Source organism: Artemia sp. Qi Xiang Cuo, chromosome 11 (assembly GCF_049724085.1).
Source record: "Artemia sp. Qi Xiang Cuo chromosome 11, ASM4972408v1, whole genome shotgun sequence".
NCBI lineage: Eukaryota > Metazoa > Arthropoda > Branchiopoda > Anostraca > Artemiidae > Artemia > Artemia sp. Qi Xiang Cuo.
Genome location: NC_142804.1, coordinates 29,666,526 through 29,680,320, shown reverse-complemented (window position 1 = coordinate 29,680,320; position 13,795 = coordinate 29,666,526). Strand labels below are relative to the sequence as shown.

Genomic DNA, 13,795 nt, shown 5'->3' with positions numbered 1-13,795 from the left:
ATTAAGAAAGTAACTTGCTCTGAAATGTCTTTTGAAAAGTATTGCTTGGTGATGAGGTATCCAAAAAGCTGTAGAGTAAAGTTGTGGGTGAAACCGATGGGTACTTCAAGTTGGAAAATGGGTTTAGAAGGGACATTAAGAAAGGAACTTGCTCTAAAATAAAGTTTTTGTGTGTGTGAGTAGGTTTTTGTGTGTGTGTAAGTTTTTGTGTGTGTGTGTAAGTTTTTGTGTTTGTGTGTAAGTTTTTGTGTGTGTAAGTTTTTGTGTGTGTGTAAGTTTTTGTGAGTGCCCATTTTGAAGTTGGAAAATATTTATATTATTTGGAAAATAGAAATGATCAATAACTAATTTCTTTTTCATTGAGAAAATTCAGAATAGAACTTGAACTTTTCTTCACTTCGTTGAGAAAATTAAAAATTGAACTAGAACTTTTTATCTTCCGGGAAAATATTCACAAGTATGCTATAGCTTTTTCTATCTACTAAGAAAAAATTTAGAATTTGTAAAATTGGTTTAAGAAGGATATTAAGAAAGGAACTTGTTCTGAAAAGATATAATAAAGTCTTTTGAAAAGTGTTGCATGATCTCGGGGTGTGCAAAAAGTTGTAATGTAAACTTGTGGTGAAGAAGAAAACTACTTCAACTTGTAAAAATGGTTTAAAAAGGACATTAAGAAAAAAAACTTGTTCTGAAAAGATATAATAAAGCCTTTTGAAAAGTATTGCTTGATGTTTGGGCATGCATAAAAGTCGTAAAGTAAAGTTGTGAGTAAAAAGATAAGTACTTCAACTTGTAAATGGGTTTAGGAAGAAAATTACGTGAAGAGCTTGTTCTGAAAAGATATAATAAAGCCTTTTGAAAAGTATTGCTTGATGTTGGGTTATTCGAAAATCCTTATAGTAAAATTGTGGGGGAAAAGAGGAGGACTTCAACTTGTATAAGTTGTTTAGGAAGGACATTGCGCAAAGAACTTGTTCTGAAAGGGCATAATAAAGCGTTTTGAAAAATATTGCTTGATTTTGGGGTATGCAAAAAGTCGTAAAGTAAAGTTTTGGTGTAAAGGATAAGTACTTCAACTTGTAAAATTGGTTTAGGAAGGACATTAAGAAAAAAACTTGTTCTTAAATGCCTTTGAAAAGTATTGCTTGGAGTCGAGGTACCCAAAAAAGCTGTAAAGTAAAGTTGTGGGTGAAACGGATGGGTACTTCAAGTTGGAAAATGGGTTTATGAGGGACATTAAGAAAAAAACTTCCTCTGAAATGCCTTTTGAAATGTATTCTTTGTTTTTGGGCTAACCAAAAAGCTATAAAGTAAATGTTCGTTGAAAAAAGATAAGTGCATTAAGTTTTAGAATGGGGTATGAAAGGACATTTAAGAAGTGACCTTTTCTGAAATATCTTTTTAAAACCATTGCTTGGATTTAAGGTATCCAAAAAGCAGTAAAGGATACTTGTTGGTGAAAATGGTGGGTACTTCAAGTTGGAAGAGGGGTTTAGAAGGGACATTAAGAAAGGAACTTGCTCTGAAATGCCTTTTGAAAAGTATTTCTTGGTGTTGAGGTATCCAAAAAGCTGTAAAGTAAAGTTGCGGGTGAAAAGGATGGATGCTTCAACTTGTAAAATGAGTTTAGAAGGGACATTAAGAAAGGAAATTGCTCTGAAATGCTTTTGGAAAGGTATTTCTTGGTGTTGAGGTATCCAAAAAGTTGTAAAGTAAAGTTGTGGGTGAAAAGAATGGGTACTTCAAGTTGGAAAATGGGTTTTGAAGGGATATTTAGAAAGGAACTTGCTCTGAAATGCCTTTTGAAAAGTATTTCTTTGTGTTGAGGTATCCAAAAAGCTGTAAAGCAAAGTTTTGGGTGAAAAGGATGAATGCTTCAACTTGTAAAATCGGTTTTGAAGGGACCTTAAGAAAGGAACTTGCTCTGAAATGCCTTTTGAAAAGTATTTCTTGGTGTTGAGGTATCCAAAAAGCGGCAATGTAAAGTTGTGTTGAAAAACATAAGTAATTCAACTTGTAAAATTGGTTTAGGAAGGACATTAAGAAAAAAAGTTGCTCTGAAATGCCTTTGAAAAGTATTTCTTGGTGTTGAGGTATCCAAAAAAGCTGTAATGTAAAGTTGTGGTGAAAAAGATAAGTAGTTCAACTTGTAAAATGGGTTTAGAAGGGACATTAAGAAAGGAACTTGCTCTGAAATGCCTTTTGAAAAGTATTTTTTGGTGTTGAGGTATCCAAAAATCTGTAAAGTAAAGTTGTGGATGAGAAGGATGGTTACTTCAAGTTGGAAAATGTGTTTAGTAGTGACATAATGAAATTAAGTTGCTCCCAATTGCTTTTTTAACTGTATTTTTTGGTGTTGTGGTATCCAAAAAGCTGTAAAGTAAAGTTGTGGGTGAAACGGATGGGTACTTCAATTTGGAAAATGGGTTTAGAATGGACTTTAAGAAAAGAACTTGCTCTGAAATACCTTTTGAAAAGTATTTCTTGGTGTTGAGGTATCAAAAAAGCTGTAAAGTAAAGTTATGGGTGAGAAGGATGGGTACTTCAAGTTGGAAAATGGGTTTAGAAGTGACATTAAGAAAGGAACTTGCTCTGAAATACCTTTTGAAAAGTATTTTTTGGTGTTGAGGTATCCAAAAAGCTGTAAAGTAAAGTTGTGGGATGAAAAGGATGGATGCTTCAACTTGTAAAATGGGTTTAGAAGGGACATTAAGAAAGGAACTTGTTCTAAAATAACTTTTGTAAAGTATTTCTTGGTGTTGAGGTATCCAAAAAGCTGTAATGTAAAGTTGTGGGTGAAAAGGATGTGTACATCAAGTTGGAAAATAGGTTTAGAAGGGACATTAAGAAAAAAATTGCTCTGAAATGCCTTTTGAAAGGTATTTAATGGTGTTGAGGCATCCAAAAAGCTGTAAAGTAAAGTTGGGGGGTGAAAAGGATTGATGCTTCAACTTGTAAAATGGGTTTAGAAGGGACATTAAGAAAGGAACTTGCTCTGAAATGCCTTTTGAAAAGTATTTCTTGGTGTTGAGGTATCCAAAAATGTAGTATAGTAAATTTGTGGGGGAAAAGATGAGTACTTCAAGTTGGAAAATGGGTTTAGAAGGGACATTAAGAAAGGAACTTGCTCTGAAATGTCTTTTGAAAAGTATTTCTTGGTGTTGAGGTATCCAAAAAGCTGTAAAGTAAAGTTGTAGTTGAAAGGGATGGATGCTTCAACTTGTAAAATGAGTTTAGGAGGGACATTAAGAAAGTAACTTGCTCTGAAATGTCTTTTGAAAAGTATTTCTTGATGTTGAGGTATCCAAAAAGCTGTAAAGTAAAGTTGTGTGTGAAAAGGATGGGGTACTTTAACTTGTAAAATGGGTTTAGGAATGACATTATGAAAAGAACTTGTTCTGAAATGCCTTTTGAAAAGTATTGCTTGGTGTTGGAGCATTCAAAAAGCTGTAAAGTAAAGTTGTGGGTGAAATGGATTGGGTACTTCAACTTGTAAAATGGGTTTAGGAGTGACATTAAGAAAATAACTTGTTCTGAAATACCTTTTGAAAAGTATTTCTTGGTGTTGAGGTATCCAAAAAGCTGTAATGTAAAGTTGTGGGTGAGAAGGATGTGTACATCAAGTTGGAAAATAGGTTTAGAAGGGACATTAAGAAAAAAATTGCTCTGAAATGCCTTTTGAAAAGTATTTCATGGTGTTGAGGCATTCAAAAAGCTGTAAAGTAAAGTTGTGGGGTGAAAAGGATTGATGCTTCAACTTGTAAAATGGGTTTAGAAGGGACATTAAGAAAGGAACTTGCTCTGAAATGCCCTTTGAAAAGTATTGCTTGGTGTTGAGGTATCCAAAAATGCTAGTATAGTAAATTTGTGGGGGAAAAGATGAGTACTTCAAGTTGGAAAATGGGTTTAGAAGGGACATTAAGAAAGGAACTTGCTCTGAAATGTCTTTTGAAAAGTATTTCTTGGTGTTGAGGTATCCAAAAAGCTGTAAAGTAAAGTTGTAGTTGAAAGGGATGGATGCTTCAACTTGTAAAATGAGTTTAGGAGGGACATTAAGAAAGTAACTTGCTCTGAAATGTCTTTTGAAAAGTATTTCTTGATGTTGGGTATTCAAAAAGCTGTAAAGTAAAGTTGTGTGTGAAAAGGATGGGGTACTTCAACTTGTAAAATGGGTTTAGGAATGACATTATGAAAAGAACTTGTTCTGAAATGCCTTTTGAAAAGTATTGCTTGGTGTTGGGCATTCAAAAAGCTGTAAAGTAAAGTTGTGGGTGAAATGGATTGGGTACTTCAACTTGTAAAATGGGTTTAGGAATGACATTATGAAAAGAACTTGTTCTGAAATGCCTTTTGAAAAGTATTGCTTGGTGTAGGGCATTCAAAAAGCTGTAAAGTAAAGTTGTGGGTGTAAAGGATGGGTACTTCAACTTGTAAAATGGGCTTAGGAATGACATTAAGAAAATAACTGGTTCTGAAATGCATTTGAAAAATATTGCTTGGTGTTGGAGCATTCAAAAAGCTGTAAATAAAAGTTGTGGTTGAAAAGGATGGGTACTTCAACTTGTAAAATGGGTTTAGGAAGGACATTATGAAAAGAACTTGTTCTGAAATGCCTTTTGAAAAGTATTGCTTGGTGTTGGGTATTCAAAAAGCTGTAAAGTAAAGTTGTGGGTGAAAAGGATGGGTACTTCAACTTGTAAAATGGGCTTAGGAAGGAAATTATGAAAAGAACTTGTTCTGAAAGGCCTTTGAAAAGTATTGATTGGTGTTGGAGCATTCAAAAAGCTGTATAGTAAAGTTGTGGGTGAAAAGGATGGATGCTTCAACTTGTAAAATGGGTTTAGGATGGACATTAAGAAAGGAACTTGGTCTGAAATGTCTTTTGAAAACTATTGCTTGATGTTGGGGTATTCGAAAAGCCTTATAGTAAAGTTGTGGTGAAAGGATTAGTACTTCAACTTTTAAAAATGGGTTAAGGAATGACATTAAGAAAGGAACTTGTTCTGAAAAGATATAATATAACCTTTAAAAAAGTATTACAAAATGGGGAGTGGACTCTTTGGGGGCCCTGGGAGGGCCTTTGGGGGTCTGGGGGGCCTTTGAGGGTCTGGGGGGCCCTTGGGGGGCGGGTGGTCCTTTGGAAGTCCTGGGGACCTTTGGGGACCGGGGGCTTCCTTCGGGGTTGGGGTAGGGGGATTGGAGCCCTTTGGGGTTGGGGTAGGGGGATCTGAGCCCTTTGTGGTTGGGGTAGGGACCTCACGACACTGTTCAAATGGAACTTGTGTATTATAACGACAACAGAGTTTCACCCTCAAATCCTCTTCTAAAATCATCTTTTAAAATGTCTCTAACTGTTTCGCCGAAATAATTCCCTAAAATGTCTAAAACGGTTTCGCCCAAATAACCCCTGAACGTAATTTCTGCGTGTTCTTTTTGTTTTTGGCATCCCTGCGCTGTCACATTTGAAATTACTTGGAAACCCTTTCCTGCGTTAATCTCTTCATCTCTAAGCTCAAAACATTGGCCCGGAGTTTCTTGGAGAATTGTTTCCAGGGCGAAGTTTATTAATATCTTTGGAGTTCGACCAGGAGAATTGTTTCCTGGGCGAAGTTTATTAATGTCTGGTTTTCATCCAGGAGAATTGTTTCTGGGCGAAGTTTTTAATGTCTGACAGATGATGTCATGGTTGATTGATTTGTCAAGAAAGGGAAATTGATTTGTTGTTTCTAAGGGGAATTATTGATTCACGAAAGGGGAATTGAGGTCATTGACACACTTCGATTACGCAATCATTCTCCCTGGGGATTCCATGCCCATAATTGGTGTGGGCGTGGGACTGACAGCACAGGTGTTCTCCCTAGGGACTCTATGCCCTTATTTGGTGTGGGTATGGGAGTGCTAGGGTCCTTTCTACTGACAAGAGGGGTCTGCTTTCAGATATTCAACGAGCATGGGCTATATAATTTGTTCTCCACATTACTGGGTGGGAACTGCCTCCCCCCCCCCTTGCCCCTCCCAAACGACCTCCCTCATCATACCAATGTGAAAAATTCATTAGTTGCCTCAATATCCGGTTATATTGATAATACAAAAAGAAAAATTCATCGTAAGTCAGAATCAGGTTTAATAGCTTCATCCTCTTCCGATGGTAGCTAAGTCCTTTACTCTTTTCATGTGCAGCAGGAGCTGCTCGTCTCCGGGAATGCATGGGGAGCTTTCTTGGGCCCACTTCATACTATTTTTTTTCAGAGTTCCGCACAACGTTCCTGTTTTAAGCTTGTTCCCTCTGTCCGTCTTTTCTGATTTTTACTGCCCTAAAAAAACCTTTCGACGACAACGTTTGAGAAAAGAAGAGAAAGGACAAATATACTGGCAATTTTAGATTTGCGTATGCATCGGTTTCGGAAGTTTTTCTTCAAAAAACCAAACGCCAGTAGGTAACCAAATCCATATTTTCAACAATGGAAGAGACTTTGCTTCCTACACTCCTGTTCAATTTTGTTTCCAGCCCATGATACTTTCCCATACCCTCGAACAAAGGGTTGGAGAGAACCAGGCCATAGTGACCTGGTATAGGGTAAACCCTTTCTTCATATTTGTAAATGTCATCATCGAAACAATATCGAGTTTGGATCTGCTGCACAGCTTCTATGTAAAAACATTGTGCAGCTCTGAGGATCTTCTCAACCTTATCATGGGCAAGGGCGGATCCAGGACTGATCCGATAAACTTGCGTTAGGATCAAGCTTAATTAACGCAAAATTGCGTTAATTAAGAAAATTACACTACTTTTGACTACGTTAGGGGGGAGCGCCCCCTACGCCCCACCCCCCTTGGATCCGCCACTGATCATGGGGCACACCAGGATTTGATTTCAGTGTCAAGAGAGTCCTTCCCATTTGGACCATAATAAGTACTTTAGAGGGGAAGGTAAAACTTGGGTCATTCAATTAAGTTGGAATGCATTCATTGACTTCACATAGACCTTCTTCAAGTCTTGGTTTAATAGAGCAGTACCTCTGCACCTTTGACTGCACGGGTCCCTAATCTGCACCTTTACCTGGCTTTCTTCAGATGATTAGTAGTGTTAAAAGAATTTAAAACCCCTCTTCTCTTGATATCTAGGTCAATTTGGTTGTTGTTGGTGTCGTCTCCTAAAAGGCTCTATCCAGCATAGGCAAGCATTCAAACAAAATGTACTTTCGAATCGAATGTGCAAAAGAGCATAAACCTTCCTTTATGTGCGTCCAGACTATCAGATTTCTGGAAAAAAACAACGGAAAACTACTCCGTCTCATTTTCCTTTTCGGGTCGGAAGAGGATTTTCTGGGGCCGAAACCTTAGAAATTCCTTAAAAAATCCAGAAGATTTGTAAAAATCGCTAAAAATCCTTAAATCCCTAAATGAAAAAGTTTACCCTTAAAAGACCTCAAAAGTCCCCATTTTTTTTGGGGGGGGGGGGAGGGGAATCCCTATAATGGAAACACTGTTCTGTGTGCATAAATAAACTCAAGGGGTTTTCAACTTGGCTCTGGGTGAAAGTGGTTGAGCCGCTAACTAGTAGGTTTAAATTGAGCAAAAGATAACAAGCTGTGAGATGTCAAAGATGGAAAATGCTATCAAAACCTTGTGTTAGCAGAAAAAGTTGATGGAAGGGTGCTTTTCATAATAAATTAATTTTTATTTATCTATATATGGATGGAACCTTTTTGTGCAAAGGCAAGTGTAAAAAAAATGTGTAAAAATTGTCTCCTCTAACCTAACCTTAATTATATTTGATTTTCTCCTAAGAGCGTCAATTCACAAAAGTGAAAAAGGGGAAGGGAAATTTCAAAATCTAAGTGTTAGTTTTGTTGTTTAGTCGATTTTATTAAACGAAACCATCGAAAAAAGGCCGACTTCAATAACAGCTATAAATATGTTTAAAATCTAGGGGAAAAGGGGGGCAAACATTTAGATTGGAAAGCTCATATTAGATACTTTTCAATTAATTTCAGACAAGTTCTAATCATTTTATACAACGAAAACCAATGGGTATATTGTTTAGAGTAGAGTTGTCACTAACCAAAATGTTTGGGAGGGAGAGCAACGGACTTTATCGACTGTTCATTCACTTTTATAGAAGAAATCACTTTTATACAATGATCTGGGTGGCATTGCTCTTTGGTACAAAGTTATTATTATTCAATATTATTCAATATAATATTCAATATATTGAATATTATTCAATATTCAATATTATTCAATATTCAATATTATTCAATATTATTCAATATTATTCAATATTATTCAATATTATTATTCAATATAATATTCAATATAAAAGTTCAGCCCTGAACTTTTTAGAAATATTGGTTTTTCACATATCACCATCTTGTAAGAGTTTTCGCTCTAGCGTTGCCTAAACTAAAAATTCAATCTATTATGTTGTGTTTTTTGTTCCAGGATCACTTCAAATGGATGACAATAGCCTCTGGGAGACAATAGTTTTAAATTTGTTCATTGCCCATTAAATGTTCTCTAGAAAATGACGATCGAATAAGACCTTTTAATATCTGATACTAACCATTCACTTTCCTATGGATAGATTTCAGATATATTTCAATAACTTCTATCCATCACTTGTGCATGTTATCATTATTAATTTATCAATTTATTTTCCTGACTGTGATAAGAAAAAAAGGTAAGAAAATAGAAAAAGAAAAACGTAATTTATTCGAAGATACAATAAGAAGTAAAAACATAAGACAGATGGAAGATTTACCCAGATTCTTCACTAGATTCTTCAGAACTATTGACAGTTGTAGCCTCCGGTGCCTTTGCCACTAAACTGGGTTTCGTTTGTGATTCCTCATTTTTGCTAGAATGACTTGGCAACGCTGGTTGATTTGTTTGTTGAATGCTAATAATCTTTTCTTTTTCAGAAGTATCTTCACTTGGTTTGCGAGGGCCTTCGATAATCAAAACGCCGTCTGAAGAGATGCTTCCTTTTATTTCCTCTGATTTAACTCCTTCTGGGATGTCATAGATACGTTTGAAATGTCTGTAAACTCTTCCATGTTCGTCAGGCTTTTCTTCGTGTTTGCCTTCGACTGTTATTACTTTGTCTGTGGTCTTGACAGTCAACTCTTCTGGTTTGAAATGATGAGCGTCAAGCAAAATCTAAAAAAGACAGATTTTTTTGTGAGAAAAGCGTTCCCTGGCACGTGATGCACGTATCACGTAGCACGCAAACATGGTGCACGTCATCTGGTGTACGTGATTTAGACGGTACTCTACCCCCTTCGTTCTTTTTTTTTAATTTTTAGAGGAGATAAAATTATACATTTTAATTTTTAAGTTGACCACTATAAATCACTACAATTAAATACCTCAGAAATCGATATTTGGACACACAAAAATTACTTGGTTGAATACGGAAGATAATAGCACGATTTGTGGGAATTGCATATACCCCTTTGAGGGGGTGCTCACAACTTCAAAGGTCCAGTGTTTAGCTCATACAAGCTATACCATATTTTGAACCAACAGGACAAAATAATGAAAAAAGTATTCTTCTTAATTCTTTTTTATCCTTTTTGAAGTTAAAACAGTCACACCTTACAGTTAATTAGGGTGAGTATCCGCTAATTTTTTATCGAGGGACAATCGAGAGCCTTAAAAAGCGAACATGACCCAGGTATACCTTGTCTGAAAATTTGTAATTCTTCCTCAGACAGCAGGTGTGTATCCCCTTGTAAGCAGAGACAGGAGTAACTTTTGCAATTTGAAATAGCACAGACTGCCAAGTATTACATATTCAGAACTTGATAATGAACAGAAAGCAAGCTTTTTTGCAACAAAAATTTTCATCCCTAGACCCATTGACAAAAAAATTCAAACTTTCTAAGAGTATTCTTTCTGTTCCTTCAAAATTAAGCAGTGTCAAGGGATGTGCCCCATTTTCACCATTGATGACACGGTAAACTGTGGAAAAAACAATGAAAAACGAATTATATAAAATTTGGCAATGTTTTTTTCTTTTTGACGAACTTGCCCCCCCCTCCCCAAAATCAAATACTATTTGACGGCCAGCTAAAGAAGCAAGTTCTGTTTCTTTTTCATGAAACAGAAGCAAGTTTTTTCTTAAATATTTTATCTGAAACTACTTATATAAATCCAGGTACTATTCCATTATCCGGGCCTCTCTAAAAGTCAAGTTCGGTTACTGCTAATGAAATAAAATAAAATAGGATGAATATATAATAGTTTAAAAACAAATTTGGGTTATATATTTCCAAATTGGGGGGGGGGATGGGCTTAAAGCATTGCATATATTAAATACGTAACCTAACCTAACCTAAATCCATAATTATCCAAGGGTTGAAATCAAGGCTTGTGGCAAAATGCAATAAGTATTCAAAAATATTTTTTGAAATTTTTTTTTTTTTCTGGCAAAAATTTTTTTTTAGCTGGCAGTCATGTATTTTATTTCGGAAGGGGGAGAGGGAACAATTTTTTCAAAGCTCCGCATAAATTCAAATAATAAAAAAATAAATGGGAAAGAATTTAAGATGTTATAAAACAATTAACATCTAGCGGTAGGGGGGCTGAGTAAAAAAGACTTTTTCCTTATGTCACTGTCTGTTGTAAAGGCAATTTCTGTAACTCGTTAAAGTTATTGGTTTCAAGACGGTCAGAAGATTTACCATTGCTGCTTTTATCGGTCAATTTGGTCCGTTTTCAATCCGTTCACAGCAACGATTTTACTTTAAAGATTTTGAAACGAAAACAGCATTTTGAACGCAATATATACATAATGATAATGTGATTTCTATGCTAATTCCAAGATGTAAGACTAATTCCAAAAACTGAAAATTGTAAGGGTATAACATTTTAGATGTTTATGGTTACCTACTAAAATTTCAATAAATAAAATTTGAATTTCAGTAAATAAAATGTGATCGTGATTGAAATTAAACCATCGAAGTCGACATGGCTGGCACGAGACTTTTTCAAATAGAAATTTTAATTGAAATTTTAATGAGCTAACGCTTTCTCGTAGCCTCTTCCCCCTAAGGAATCAATTCTTGGTGTCGACTAGAATTCATGTGAAGTCTAGCTGTGTTTATCAACATTTTTTTTTTTTTACTTCGGTTTAGAAAATTTCTTCATATTTTGAAAGATAATTGCAAGGCGGAATGTTGTAACATTAAAAACCGCATTAACATTTGCCCTAATCTAACCATTTCTAATTTTCACGCAGTTGCCATTTTTTCCGAATAACCAATTTCTGTTCTCAGAGGATGTCAGTCGGAGAAAATCTTAGTAGGAGGGTTGTTAACTCGAGCAGGGACGTAATTTGCTATAAGGCAGGGGGGATGGCAACTGCCCCACCTCACAGACTTCAGTTTGCCCCCCCCCCCCCCCAATTTGGCTGCAGCTTTGCCCCTCCCCCCAGGATTTTGACGAAATTCGTCACTGAACTGCAGTGTGGAAAATCAATGAGTTTTTGAAGGGATTATGTCCGATTATGTATACAGCTACATATAGCTGTTTCTAGCCACAACTTAGTGAAGAGGGAATTACTGTCTATCGTAACTGAAAGTTTAAAAGGCGTTTCGAAAGCAACTATCTAGTGAGAAAAATTTGTTATTTTAAGCTAATTCAGGGATGACAGCTATTATTTCGGTCAATCTTTATAGTAAAAGTTTATCGCAAATGCAAATTTATTAGGATTTAAAAAAAAGCCTGAAACTCATCTAAAATGGTAGAAGATCAAAATAACAGCTGCAGTATTTAACTCCCACGGTAAAAAAAAACAATATTCTGTAAACCCTAAGTCCCCCCTCATCTTTCCTAGGGGTGGCTGGATCGAGTCAGGGGTGGTAAAATATTGGGAGACGGCTCATTGAACGAAAATTTTGCCCTTTTTATTGCACTTTTTAAGTAACTAGAGATTGGTCGAAATCAGTGACTTGTTCTGCCACTTTGTGTCAAAAAACTTCAATTTTGGCCCAAAGAGCGCCAAAATACTGATGAACGTAGATTATAATATAATCAACAAATTTTTACGGTCTAAACCCTCCAACTGGTGGTCCTGAACCCTCGTCTCGGAAAACGAGGTTTTATCTTTTTATTTGAAGTCGCCGGATCCCATCAATTTAAAATTATGGACCCCTTAATGGTGACAGCCTTCAGTTTGACGATACGGAGTTTGAAAAAGGGTGGATTTGACGTTGCTTGACTCCAGCAAACATTAAATATTTAATTAACAACAATTTATCAGAGTTTAAAACATTTTTAGCCTCGTTTTTAGGCCACCACATTCAGCACGGTTTGACACAGACTGTGTAGATTATCGTTTTTAGCACCGTGTTCAACACGTGTTTGGGTGCTGTTCAGAACCCGCGTTCAACCATGCTACTCTGACGCGTTACAACTTAAACAACCCATGTCCAATGCGATTGGAACTCCTTAGATAATGCTGCAAAGTTTGGCTGGGTTAAACACGGAGAACCTGAAAAGGATTTTTGTCAAACCCACTGAAAACACACTTCAATCCCGACACCTGAAAATACAACTTTGGCAAAACACGGGGAAAAGGGGTAATGGAAGAGGACTTGAGTTTGTTAATGGTGCAAAAGTGAATGTAAAACATAACAAATGTACATGAAAGACCAAGATTTTCAGAATTTTTTGCCGGATTTAGATGAAGTATCAAACACTATGTGGCAATCATTATTCTAAAATACATATGTTTATTATCTGCTTTCACAACACATTAATGAGAGTAATACCCACTGGTATACAAGGTTTAACTAGGCTACCTACATTTCACCCTCACAAGACAATCGACCCTATAACCGTAATAAAATCACACTCTTGGGTCAGTCTATGGGTTGCCAAACGTTCATTAGATTGCCAGCGTCATGAACTAACTAACTACTATTGCTAAACCAAAATAGTCTTAAAACAGCCGGTTTCCTAAAGACAGCTATAACTTCAAAGGAAGGCTAGACCTTCTTATGCTGTTTCGCCCTTTTAGCTGTATTTTTGCTTATTATTTCCCAACGTTGTTTTTGTATTTGGCACCGCATTTTGCCAAAATTTTTAAGACATGAGTAGTAAAGCCCTAATGCATTGAAAGGATACATGCACTTTCACAAGCCTGAGGCATGGATATGTGTGTATATTTTCAAGTAATTGGGTTACCAGGGCCATTTGCCTATTACAATGAACTCTACATGAGTTGGCAGACATGTTTTTTATTATGAAATCGATTTTTTGTGTGTCAGTCGATTAGAGAAAGTTGGTGGTTAGTCCAATATAATAACTTGATTGGTCGGTTTTCTAAAAAAAACTTGCCAAGCTATAATGTACTCAATTTAAAAAAAAAAACGTCATTATTGCGAGAGGCTTACTCAATTTACATCTTAGTGTTAACTGGGTGATCTAATTGCGTAGGTACTAAAGGAACATTTGAAGGTGGAGAAAAAAAGGGGTAATTAGTGACTGGATAATTTTAACAAGAAATGACTGAAAAGTGCTTTGGAGGAGATGGAATGAATGTGTACTGTATAATACACAAGTGATGATTTTCACAATGTTGTCAATTTTAAATAGTTTAGAAATAAAAAAAATTAACAAGAAATGGCTGAAAAGTGTTTTGAGGGAGTTGAGTTGCACGAGGGTTCAGTTACATGCGGATTCAGTTACACGGGGATTAGTTAAATGGGGTTGAGTAGCACGGAGGTTCAGTTGTACAGGGTTTCGGTTATACAGGGGCTCAGTTACATGGGGGGTTCAGTTGTAC

General features: G+C 36.1%; 2 protein-coding genes across 2 annotated transcripts in view; one reads left to right on the top strand and one right to left on the bottom strand.

Annotated features, from left to right (window-relative positions):
* Hgsnat (Heparan-alpha-glucosaminide N-acetyltransferase) overlaps positions 1-13,795 on the top strand; it is a 183,066-nt gene that overhangs the window by 59,308 nt on the left and 109,963 nt on the right. The gene's annotated exons all lie outside the window — the stretch shown is intronic.
* Positions 8,696-13,795, bottom strand: part of LOC148946854 (uncharacterized) — an 18,652-nt gene continuing 13,552 nt past the window's right edge. Inside the window, exon 2 of the mRNA XM_089097109.1 lies at positions 8,696-9,162. Coding sequence (XP_088953235.1) covers positions 8,761-9,162 — 402 coding nt within the window. The 3' untranslated portion in view covers positions 8,696-8,760. The remainder of the gene's footprint in view (positions 9,163-13,795) is intronic.